The sequence below is a fragment of the Tinamus guttatus genome, unplaced genomic scaffold (assembly GCF_059628265.1).
Source record: "Tinamus guttatus ecotype Peru unplaced genomic scaffold, ASM5962826v1 Tinamus_guttatus_pri_ptg000093l, whole genome shotgun sequence".
In the NCBI taxonomy this organism is placed as follows: domain Eukaryota; kingdom Metazoa; phylum Chordata; class Aves; order Tinamiformes; family Tinamidae; genus Tinamus; species Tinamus guttatus.
The window spans coordinates 651,165-663,726 of NW_028288627.1; the positions used below are offsets into that span (position 1 = coordinate 651,165).

General features: G+C 52.0%; 1 protein-coding gene across 1 annotated transcript in view; it reads right to left on the bottom strand.

The window, feature by feature from the left end:
* POU2F3 (POU class 2 homeobox 3) overlaps positions 1 to 9,688 on the bottom strand; it is a 37,286-nt gene extending 27,598 nt beyond the window's left edge. Inside the window, exons 1-3 of the mRNA XM_088520586.1 lie at positions 9,403 to 9,688; positions 6,059 to 6,112; positions 5,429 to 5,497 (exon numbers count right to left, since the gene is read on the bottom strand). Of these exons, the coding sequence (XP_088376712.1) occupies positions 5,429 to 5,497; positions 6,059 to 6,112; positions 9,403 to 9,688 (409 nt within the window). The remainder of the gene's footprint in view (positions 1 to 5,428; positions 5,498 to 6,058; positions 6,113 to 9,402) is intronic.
* Between the last annotated feature and the right edge of the window lie 2,874 nt (positions 9,689 to 12,562).

A 12,562-nucleotide genomic window follows, 5' to 3' on the forward strand; every position in this document is an offset into this window, starting at 1 on the left:
CAGTATTTCAGGAGACCCAAGTGAATATCAACTCGTGGATATCACTTAGAGCAGCAACTTTGGCAGAACTTGCAGTCAAAGCTGCAGAGCAGAGCAGGCACCAGTACAGCACCCAGGTGCCATGCTGTGATGCTCACTGGTGTCCAGGCTTACTATAAAAATGTTTTTTGAAGGAAGCAATGGAAAAAGTGAAGCAGACGGGGAGTTTTCAAGGCAGCCAGGTAGGGCTGCAGTTTTGCATCAACTGTTTGCGCTGAAAGCACAGCCAAAGTGCGGGCATCCGAGCATCACCATGGGAAAGCTGTGGCAGGTTAGCAAAGAAAGTGAATGTGTGCTGACTCAGATGGCTGCAAAGACTCCAGGGGAAGCTCTCGCCCAAGGCTCAAAGTGTTTCATTTGGGTGGCAACCCCTGGGTTAAAAAAACGCCTCTCCTTTGTCAGCAAGGCCTCAAAGAAATCCCATCTTCTTGTCCCACCACCGCTCCGAGCGCGATATACCCTTCACGTGGGGCGGGGGGAGAACCAGGACTGCGAGTGTGGGAGACTCGGGCAGTTTCCAGAAGGAAACCTGAGGGCACCAGTTGTTCCCACGGAAAACATTTCACCTGCAGGTGTTGGGAGAGGGCAAGTCTCTTCTCTTAGACCAGAGGCAAGAGGCAGATCAGACCAGCTCTTCCTTTGCCCCTCTAATTCAAGTCAAACCAGCCTTTTGTTCCCCTTTCCCCTCCCCATCCTTTTTTATCCTCTTCCATAATGGGATGTTTAAGAAAAAAAATAAAATAACCCAACCTCAAACCCTAATCACCTTCATTTGAATTTCAAATATCCCCCTCTTGGCCTCCCCCACGCCCCAACTGACTTGGAGCTGGGAATATGGAAATTTCTCCCGCTTGCCTTAAATGTGGCTGTGCTATGAAAATCATCAGCCTTATGCAAATCCTGAGCAGGCCCCATTGCCATGGCAACCAGCTGTTTCCAGCCCGGCTGCTGCTGCTTGCATCTATTTGGGACTTGTCCTGGGGCTGAGCCTGGCCGGAGGGGAAAAAGACAGGAGAAATCATGGGAGCTTGGAGGGAGATTTCACGAGGGAGAGAGAGCAAGCCTCGGAGAGCCGCAGCACAGAGCTGCACCCTGCCAGCTTCCCTCAAAGCACTCGGGCCTGGCGATCTGCTCCCCAGCAGCTCCAAAGCTGCAGCAGCAAAAGGCAGGAGAGAAAAGCTCACAGCTTGCATCCTTGCAATCTGCTGAGCAGGGTCCCTCCATGCAGGGCAGCACAACCCCAGATCACCTGCTCATTTCACACAAGCCATCGCAGCACATAGGGTAACTTCACTTTGGCCTGAATTGCACACAGAGGTGAAATATCCTCTTCAAGCCTGAGCCAAACAGTTAAAGGAAACCCTCAACAGGAAGCTTAGGAACATAGAATAGGAACACGCTGAAAAATGGTGCTCCCAGGCCCTTACTCGTCTGTGCTCTGCACCCACCTGCAGGGATAGCATCACCCACCACTTGTGCTCACACCCTGACCCAGAGGCGGGGACAGGACCTTATGGACGAGGAACACGGGCTCACTAAGCTCACCTGGGTACTGTGTGGCAGGGAGACGGACAGAGGTGCCAGGTCGCTGCTTTTCCCTAGCTCAGGATTGATGCAACCTGCACTGGCACCGCACTCAGGAGCGGCAGTGCCAGGGGGTACAGCTTGGGTGGGAGATTTTGGCGTCCAGCTACAGAGCTGCCCTTGCTTTCTTGTCCCCACTGCCAGGGGACCTGAGGCTCCTTCCACAGCTGCGGAGGAAGATGTCCCTCACTGAGCCCCCGCCATGGGAATGGCTGGAGTGACAGCCCAGGAGGGACACCCTGCAAGGCCCTCACAGCAGATGCATCCGAGCTCCTCGCCACCCCGGGGAGCAAGCCCAAAGCCCAGCAACCCGGGTCCACAACAGAGTGCCGCTACAACCGCCTGCCTTCCCGCGGACCCATGCAGAGCAGCCGGAGGGACACGTGCCCACGTCCCACGGGGCTGTCCTGCACTGTGGCTGCCCGGGGCACTCCAGGTCCCCAGCGGTGCCCGGTGCCCCAGCCAGAGGCTGTCCAGTTCCCGCTCTGCAGGCAGGGAGGGAAGATGCTCCGAGCACCCGTGGCTGTTCGGTTACCCTGGGTTCTGTTTGAAGCGCTTCCCTATCGCCCTTTTGTTAAAGCTTTGGCTTCCCCCCCATAGCCTCAACCGATGAAATCAAAGGGAAGTAGCTTTGCTTGGTGTAACCTGTTTTGATGAAGCAGATAAACGGGGAACAAGTGTCTGACACAAACAAACAGACAGACAGAGGCACGTCCCACCTCAGCATTTTGTTGCATCAGATACCGAGGGCTGAGAGAAACCACAAGAAGGGGGAGATCTCTGCCCCTCGGCTGCAAGACCAGGGGCGACACTCTGCGCTGCCAAGCCCCCACAGTTCCCATAAAAAAACAACCCAGAACTTGCTGGCATGGCTTTCATCAGTTTAAAAAGATGAAAAGAGCTCAGCGCCAAGCGCTGAACTTGTGCTGGTTGCTGGTCGTTACCCCCCATGGAGGCAGGGGCCCCGGCCGGCCCCGTGTGCCCCATGTCCTCAAGGGCACCTCCCTTGGTGCCCTGGCAAGAGGGGCAGAGCCCAGGAGGGCGCTGAGGAGGGTGTTCTCCTCAGAAAGGACCTTTTTTAGTTGTTTAAACAACAGCTTTCTTCAAAATGGCATAATTTCACTGCAGTTGGGAAAAAGAAAAAGAAAAAGAAACAAAGCACAATTGCTGAAGAACATGTTACCGAAGTTTTCAAGTATTTTCTAGGAAATGGACATGGAGGAGGAGTAGCAAGCCTAGCTTTCCTAATCTCCCATGAAAGATGAAAAAAATAGATAAATTTGAAAGAAAAGAAAAAAAAAGAAAAGAAAAAAAAGAAAGCAGTGAAAAGGCCGGAAAAAGAAAAAAAAAGGTAAAAAAAAAAAAGGGGGGGGGGGAATAAAAAAAAGAGAAAAAAGAAGGGAAAGCGTGGAGCAGACGAAAAGAGAAAAACGATTATTTCAAACACTTACAAAGTAAAACACTGCCCCACATTACGCTTTTTGCCTGTAAGCCTAGAACTGGCAGGGAAATGAAAGGCTGAGATTATGGTTCTGCTAATGACACTTCCCATCAGATCTTTAGGCATCAGTTTTAGATCAAGGGCTTGGTTTATAAAAGCATCTTGGCACCTAACTTTCTCAAGATTTTTTTTTTTTTTTAATTCTCTTCTTGGAGCCAGCCTGCACCTTTTGGTGATCAAAGGCCTTTGTAAATCTGCACCTAATTTTTTTCCTTTCTTCATAAGCTATCGCATCAGTAGCACACTTTGGTAACTGTCCTGTCCTCTTGAAGGGACCTGAGTCCTGGGGAGCTGTTTTATCCGAGTAGTTCATTAGGGAATGGGTCCTCAGTTAATGAGTCATTGGAAAACAAATTTTCCCACATTAAGCTGGTATACAAAACACCTAGCTATTAGGCGCTGCAGTAAATATTCCTCTAACAATGTGTATCAGGGAAAATAAAAACTTTCAAGGAAGTTCAGTACAAAGTACTTTGTTGTTTATAAACAGAACGGTCGGAAAGAGAGAAAATAAAAAGCCAGCGATTTGCGGAGGTTTTAGGTAAAGCATTGAGACGGATGCTCAGCGGGCTTCCTTGCTCGTGGTAGTCAGTAGGGCTTATCTTGAAAAGTGTGCCCAGGTATTTACCCCACCTGGGACACCACGCAAGAGCTGGGCATAGGAAGCTGCTCCAAGCAGCCTCTGCTTTCTGAAGACTCTGAAGAGATCAGCCTGTTACGGGACCTACAGTAGAAACACAGCACTTGAAACAGGTTCCTTGTATCAGGCTGCAGGAAAGCGTCACTTGTTTGTAACTAAAGGAGATTTACTTGTTCTGATTTCCCTGCTTGATTTAAAAGATGGTAGAGCAGAGTTAATCCTGTTGCAAATATTTTTCTCGTCTTAAAACAAACTGACTTCACTTCTCTGTGTCTTTTTCTCATCACTTCCACTAGAAAGAGTGCTAAAACTAACATCAGCTGCTAGGTAGGAAGCTTGTATAGAAAAGCATGTCTTATCCAAGAGACTGTGACGCCACAGTTTCACACTATTGACTGCAATATTAGCAGTGAGAGCCTCCCAATAATTTAGCAAAGTCCAGCATCAAAACCGAACCAATTGAAAAAAAAAAAAAAAAAAAAAAAAGCCAACTGAACTAACAGGCCAGTCTTTCCTAATCTTGAATCAACTATGCTAACCATCAGCTCTGTGTGCCAAAACACAACATGTTTCAGGAGAATTTGACTCCTATTTAAGGCTCTGTAGCCATTATCCTGGTTTGTAAAAGAGCTCAGGAAGTTGGGGACACATTTGCTGCCAGGCTTTGAGTCACTTATCTCAAAAACTACCTCGGGATGACTGTGCAGGAGCAGAAGCCTGACCTTACCAAAGTCAGTGGGAGTTCATAGCCATGAATAGAGCCAGATTTTATCTCCGTTTTAGATAATGTCAGATAACCCAACTTAATAACCAACAGCACAGAAGATTTGTCGTCCTCAGTGTAGTCTGTAAAAAGAGGTGTAGTTGGAGTCCCACTAAACCATACCTACAGTTCCCTAGTTAGGGTCTCTTTTTTTTTTTTTTTTTCCTCCTAATTCCTTTCAAATGACACTAGCGGAAGAGGAACAGCAGAACCATCCTATTTAAAGCTTATATCTCCTTTTGCACACTCCTCCCTGCCAGCCAAGTTAAAAGTTCTGCATTACTCTGAGAGCAATGTGGGTTTTTTTTTTTTTGCCAGTTTCTCTAGGAGCCTGGAGATGAGTCTCACCTCTTCAGGCAATGTGCATTTGTTACAGCCTAACGGGTGCTAAAACAGCTTGTTTTCCTAACTGCTGTTTATTTGCCTGGAAATGACCCTGACCCTGACTTTTTGTGCCATTATATCCTAGAGGTCCTGCATTGCAGGCCCACTGCAAGCAGTGGCAGTCAAGCGACAAGAACAACGGCTGATCATGGTGCAAATGACACTATGGCACTGCTGGTCTTGGTAGCTAACCTGGCAGAGATCAACGCTAGTGCCAGTGCCATCCCTTTAGAGCAACACCCTGTTCTTCAGCTTTCCACATTGGAAGAAAACTGGACCTCTAACCTCAGGACAGCCAAAGAACTGAATCCTTCATTGCTGGTACAGACCGACCTTGCACGCTGATCAAGATACGAATGCAATGCTAGCCCAGAGCACATTCTTGCAGGAGCGCAGGGTGATAGCAGCGAGAGCCAAGCAGAGCACGGACAGCAACTTCCCACACCCGTGCTCCCCTTTTCCATCCCCTCCCTCGTCACGACTTCCCCATCTGGCCCCTTGTCCTGGCTCTCCTTACCTGGCTCCACCTGGTCGGGTTCATGCCGAGTGTCTGTGGAGTCTGCCGCATCACCGCTCATCTTGATCTCTGGAAAAGGAGGCACAACTGATTTTAATAACAGGTCACAGTCCCAGGCAACAGGCACATGTGGCTTCCACTAAACAGCACAAATGAATGTGTAATTATAATGAACCATCAGACTTTCAAATTCCTGATTCCTCAACACAGTCACTAGAATATTCATCAGCTCCGAGAATGCACTTTCCCTCCTGTTGCTCTTTGCATCCCCCTCACTCCTTTCCCCCCACCTCAGTTTACTGTTTTTCTTCCTCACCCTTTGCACCATCCACTTCCCATGCAGAGCACGAGAGGGATGAGCACTGGGAGCCCTCCCACATTCCCTGGCCTCTCCCCAGGACTTTCGGCAGGGTCCCCAACCAGCTAGCTGGTGTGGCTCCTTTCTCGAGGCTTCGTCAGGACACCGTCCCCCACTACCACCCCTTTAGTGGCTGGAGCCCTCCCAGCTTTCCCATCTCCCCCTTTGCCATAGGGATGGCTCAGGCAGGACCGCGTGCTAGCTGCACTCCGCCATCAAGCACAGGGGTATCTCCTTCCCTCCTTATCAATGCCAAAAAATAGGTCATTTACCCTTGAAGTGATGACTGCCACCACACCCTGGGCCACGCTCGCCTTCGGGGACAGCTGCAAGAAAAGGGTGGGAATAGTCAACTTTACACAGATCGTGCCACTCCGTAGAGGAGGCAAAGTCAGGGAAAGGAGGAAGAATATTCAAATTCAGATGGACACCCCTTCACCTTCTTCTTCCCTTTGCATGGGAGTTTTAACTCTTTCCAGTCTAGTTGTGGGGGGAAGAAAAAAAAAAAAACACTTTTTTTTTTTTTTTTTATAAAGGACCAAGTAATTTGCATACACTTCCTGCAGCCAATCCCTGCCACAAAAGTCATCCGATTTGCATCGGGTAATAACAACTGTGTGGAAACTGGGCGAGTGTTTGCTGTGGTTTTACTGGGGCAGAAAAGGCAGGTGGAAGCCTTTTTAAAGGCATCATGCAACCCTTTTCCTCTTTCCAGCACGCACCTTGTATTATTTCCATGCAGCCAAAAGAAAGAGAAGAAATCTATAAGTTATTATAGCTATTTCCTTCTGTTCCTAGCACTGAAGAGGACAAGTGATATTTTTTCCTGTTGAAATTTGCAGCTACCAAATGGAAATTCCCTATTCTTTGGTCCAAACTGAAGAACTTCGAATTTGGAAGAGTGAAACTTTCCTCAGCAGATGGATAAAAAAGAAAATAAGAAGACAAGATTTTTATACTAAAGGAGGAATGCAGAAACATTCACATACTTTAGGAACTTTTCTTTTTTACATTGTATTAAGGAGGAAGGAAAAAAGGAGAAAGAAAACAGTTTCTTTTGAAGTAATCCTCCCCAATTAAGACTTGAACATTTAATGGGGCTTCTAAGCACTTCTACTGTAGTAAAGAGTAATTATCATCAGCTATAAACATCTAGTTATCTTGTAATATTGCCAAAGGACCCTAACCTAGGCAGCCTACAAAGCACAAAGCTTTGCTTGTTGCCAAAAAGAATCTTTAAAAAAAAAAAAAAAAGCCAAGTCCTCATAAAATAAAAAAATTTAGGCGTTACAGAAGTTTGGTGTTTGCTTTAAATAGAAAACCTGCAAGTTTAAAAGAATTTAACATAGCTTTCAGTGCAGGCACACAAATCAATGAATGAACGCATATGTTATTAAAATGAAATGTTGCACGTAGTTTTTAATCAAATTCCCCACACCAGTGAGCATCTTACAGGCACGAAGCAAGCGAAAGTGGTCCGACCAGTGACTGCTGGAAAAGAGAGGAGAACAAGAGCAAGCAGGAAGGCTCTTTCTCCCTCTGGAAGGGCTGGATTCATGGCCCCCTCAGCACTCCTTTGGAGCCCTTCAGCCTTAACAAACCTGCTCCTCTGCAGCAGGGGCAAGAAATCAGCCCCTGTGCTCATTCTAATCTGTGTGGGGGAGTGGAGCGGCTGCAGCTGCAGCCCGATTGCGCATCATGCAATATGCTGCCTGGGGGCTCTTGAACCTCTTGCTCTGGGAGCCGGGCACTAAAAAGCACCCTGGTGATTCGCTCACACATGTGAAGTGCAATAACCTACCACAGGGAATAAAACAGGAGGAAAAATAAAATCCTTCTGATAAAACCCTGCAGACCTTAATGTCTGCAATCTCACCAGCTTTTGTACATTCGTGGGGAACAAACTGCAGCAGCGGTCCTTGAGCACAGGGAACAGATTTAGGAGGGAAGCACCATCTGATATGATATAAATGCAGCCAAGATAAGGGTAATACCAAAGGGTCCTGCACTATAATTAGAGCAGAAAGTGCTAAAACCCAGCTGGATATGAACCCCTGCATCCAACAACTTTTCAGACAAAACTGGCTGCAAGAGTGCAACCAAACACAGGCTCTACTATACAGCTTTGCAAGGCAGCCACCACACAGGGAATAAGCAGGCTAATAAAAAAAAACTCTGGGAAAAATAATGCAACTTAGGCCTGCCTAACTCCTAACCACAGACCCATTAGGAGCCGCCACTGTGGCCTAGTCCATATTAAAAATGTGCTGCTGTTCCTCAGCTAGCAAGCGCACCAGGAATAGGGGAGGCTGGTTTCCTCACCCAGACCAAAGAAACTCTGCCAGCGCAGACACTTCTCCAGGGATATATCTGCATCTCTATTTTTGCTGAAACAAATGGTGTCAGCAAATAAAGCTTTCCCAAGCCCTTATTCCTAGCAGTTGCTCTGACCTGAGCACCGAGGCAAGCCCGCCTCAAAAAACGGGGCTGCTCAAGGTCTGGGTGTCGCTGGTGCGCGGTGCGGAGGGTGGCTGGGGGAGGCAGTTCACAGGGCAGCCCCTGGCCAAATCCACAGTGGAGCGCTGCCCTGGCTCCGGCACAGGACACGGATCGATCCAGGAGCTGCTGGGAGGAAAGCGGCGTCCACGAGGCGCACAGGTGGGCGGATAGGAGCCCGGGGGATGCAGCCCGCAGAGGCGCCACGCACGCACGCCCGGGGCAGATGCTCGGACAAGACGGGCTCCCACGCCGAGCCGGTCCCACCAGCCCCACGACACCCCGGCCGAGGCTGCGAGGTGGCCACAAAGCCCAGGGTTTGGCCACTTTGGCAGGCCTGGGGCTGCCTGCCACTGCCTTTGGACTCATGGATGTGCACGGCCTAGGGAGAGCACACGTCTGCTCCATGCGCAGGTCCCCAGTGCCCCGGGTGGCAGGGGAGGATCTGTCTGTCCCTGCAGCCGTGGTAGCACAGCCCACCCGTGGCACGGTCCCTCCCCTCCAGCGCGGGGTGAGCAGAGAGCAGGAGCTCAATCCCCACAATCCTGGCCAGCCCGAGCTCCACATGCCAGGGGGATGGCAGTGACAGTCCCAGTTGTCTGGCTATCCGCAGCAGGAACATCTGCAGGAAGGAAATGCGGGACCACCTCAGCGTCCCAACGCCTGTAAAGCATCTCTCTCCTTGCAAGTATCCTCCATCCATTCATTCACTGCTCAGCTGGTCCTCCTGCAGCCCTGAGCTCCCTTCCTTTCCCTCCACCGATACTTTCTCATGCTCGCATACACCTTCCACCCTGCCTGCATCCCTCCATGCACTCATGCCCTCTCCCGGCTCCAGCCTTGAGCCCAACCTCACAGCTCAGGCTTTCCAGGAGAACCAGATTCCCGGCTCCTCAGCCCACATCAGGCCCGGCAACACCAGCGAGCCTCTGCCATCCCAGGGCCGCATCCATTCCCAGGTGGGAACGCAAGCTCCAAAGATGTTGCTGTCCATGGCAGCTCCGTGGGGAGAGCGGGAAGGCAGTGGGGTTACGTGCGCGGGAAGCGGAGCCGTCGCGGGTTAGGTGCGCGGGAAGCGGAGCCGTCGCGTCGCCTGCCCGTGTACCCGCGCGCCCCGTACCTGCGTGCACGGACTCCAGGTTCACCATCCTGCCGGCGGGGGGGAACCCGCGGTGCGCCCAGCCTCCTGCCGCGAGCCCCAGGTTGCCAGGGGCTGCCAGTTTGCCCTCCCTCCTCGGCCACCCGCTGCCGCTGGAACCGGGCGTGGGTCCGCTCCCCACGGGACCTAGATCCCCATTGCCCGTTGCCATGCGGGGCCGGGCGAGCACGCGGCGCGGCGCCACGCCTCGCCCCACCTCCGCCTCCCGCGGGTGCCCCGGCACCCAGCAGCCTGGCGCCGGGCCCATGCAAAAGCGCCATTTGCATATTAGTAACTGGGGAGCGGATGAGTCCCTGCAGCGCTACCAGGGCGTGGGGCGCGCTGGGGAGGCGGCGGGCGCGCACGGAGGCCGCAGCGAGCAGAGCCGATGCGGGGGGCTGCAGCCCAGCGCCGGCCGCATGGGGCCTGCAGTGAGGAAGGCCCGGGCGAGCAGTGGGCGGCCAGGGGCACAGGGCCGCCAGCCTGGCCTTCGCCTCGACTGTGCCCACTCAGTTCTCCAGAGCCCATCGGTCTGTGGGTGCCACACGCCAAAGCCAAACAGCAACCGACCCCATAGGAGCCCATTGGCATGAGAGGGGAGGTGTGAGCAGGAGGGCCCTGTGGCCTTGCTGAACATCGGGGCAGAGCTAGGGCTAGGGCATGGGGGTGGTGGTCCCTGGCTTGGGCTCTGCGCTGTGAGCCCCCCACAAAGGGTTCCACATTGCTTAAAGCTGCAGCATTTAACTCACTTCCAGGGGAGGCATAGGGAAAGAAAACCCCAAACCTAGGGCAGGCTCCTGCTACACGTAGCTGCCAGGGGCCACCTGCCAGCCCCATGTTGTGGCAGGGACCGAGCCAAGCCCCTGGACCCAGACACCGGTGGCTCTCGACCCTCCTGGGCACTACTCAAGGTAGCAGGACGCCCGCACGAAGCTCTGGCACTGCTCAAACCTATCCTGAAAGCGTTAACAGGCTCCATCGGCAGCTGCCAGGTACAAGCTATCGCACATTCATCTCCTTCTGGCTAATTCACGTTCCAGGGCTCTCGGCTTTCCCACATGCTGCTCTCCCTCCCTGGAAAGACAGGTTTCTCTGAAGAGATGGGTGGGCGGGCGGGCAGGCTCTCCGGGCCTAACCTCCAACCCAGTCTGGTGTTATGGCCTTGAAGTGCTTGCTCTTGGCTTCCACGGTCAGAAAGGAAATCCTCCAGAGAGGGAGATGTGCTGCAAAGAAAGGGTGGATGTGTGAAGAGAAGGTCTACCCAGGAACAGGAGGAGGAAAGTGGAGGGGGAAAGCAGAGAGGAGGGGAAGTTCCCAAGAATGCTTGGGGTCACACGGACGTCTGTGGGATGGGGAAGGAAAGGGAGATTTCAGAGGCACTCCAGGAAGCAGAGGACACGGGGAGGTTTGCACAGATATCCTGTTTCGAGCTGCTCCGGGAGCTGGCCTCCTGCCACTGATGCCTGGCAGAGCCCAGGCTGAATGTGGGCACACCGGGGCAGCTGCTGTGCTCTCCCCTAGCAGCTTCAGCATGCCTGGGTTTTCCCCACATCGAAGGATGACGTGGTCAGGCGTCCTCCCTGCGTCAGGCATGGGGATTCAGTGCTGGCTTCTGCCCGGCCCAAAGGGCCTCTGGGGCACAACCGGGCGCCAAAGGCCTTGGCAAGGCTGAGGGGCAACGGGAGCCTCCCGTGCTCCGAATCAGCTCATGCTGTTCATCAGTTCGTGGTGGCTGGTTATTTCACTTAATACCACCCCTTCAGCTCCCTGGTGTTCTTCCCTTGCTGCAGAAATATATGGCCTGTACCTGACTTCCAGGGTCTGGACCCGTGCTGGACAGGGATCCCCTGGACATCCTGCATCCTCCATCCAGGAGGCTGTCCTGGCACATAGACAGGGATGCACTGCCCTCTCCTGGCCCTGCAAGTGCCTCCGAAAGGCAATTGGGGATCCTCAGGTGAGCCCAGGCCTGTACCAGAGCTGGTGAGATCTGCTTTTTTGGACTAGCATTTTGTGATCAATGCAACAGGAGAAAAAAAATGGAATGGAAAGAAAAATAACAAGAAGGATTCAGCAGTTTGCTGTGAGAGAAAAGCCTTTCATCAGGGTGCCCTGGGCTTTAGCACCGTTCATACAAACAGGAGAGACTGCACCTCCTAACCTACCTGAAACACCGCTGCCACTGGCTGGAAGAAAATACAGGCGAAGTATCGAAGGAGCAGCAGTCCTTTCTGCTGTAGAAATAAGACCATCTTTTCCAGGCAAAGGCAGATTGCTTTAACCCTGCCAAGAGGCGATCTGTCCTGGATGCCAGCAGGTATGCTGCTGCCAAAGGTCAGCTAATTGTTTTTCTTTTTTCCCCCAAGGGCATCAATTAATGACCCATCTACTCTCATCCTCATTATATGTGACTATTACTCTGCTATTGCTACCAGTTTATTCCCCTCTTGGAGGAAGACAATCTCTGCAGATAGAGCTTAATTTATGGAGCATGGCCTTTCAGAAGGGCCCTGCAAGCACAGACTGCGGAAAGACGTTACAAAATCCCCTACTGCTTTTGCTAACAGCAGGGATTTACATGAGCTCTCCTGGCTTGCTGCAGCATCCTCCTCTGCCAAGAAGTCCCCCTTGTCTCCACCTGCAACAGCTGCTTTACAAGGGTATTGTTTAAGTGCATCAAAAAGGATTTTTCCCTTGGAAAGGCAAATGTACTGCAGTGCAGTTCCTTTCTGGCAAGGACGGGGAGATAATGAGATCTTTCAGGGATTAAGATACCTAGCTGTAAATTAGTGTGTGAAACACACACACCCCTCAATCCTGGAGCCGTGCATCACCTTCACTGTCTTTTCCAGCCTGCAGAAAGCTCTACCACAAGTGCTTTCCCCTGGGGACCTTACCAGCATTTCTCTCTTGGAGCACGGACACGATCCAGCAGCACCCACTTGTGGAGGATGGGAAATCTGCACTGCAGCAGCTCCGGAAATGCAACGTGCTGCTAGGGACCTTGCCATGGCCCAGGCGAGCCTCAGGCCAGGTTTGGGAAAGCTTTGGGAAAGCAGGGGCACCAGCTCCCTCTCAGTGCAGGTAGCTCAGTGGGGCTACAACTGAGCACACCGTGGGGACATGCCCTGGCCCCTCCAAA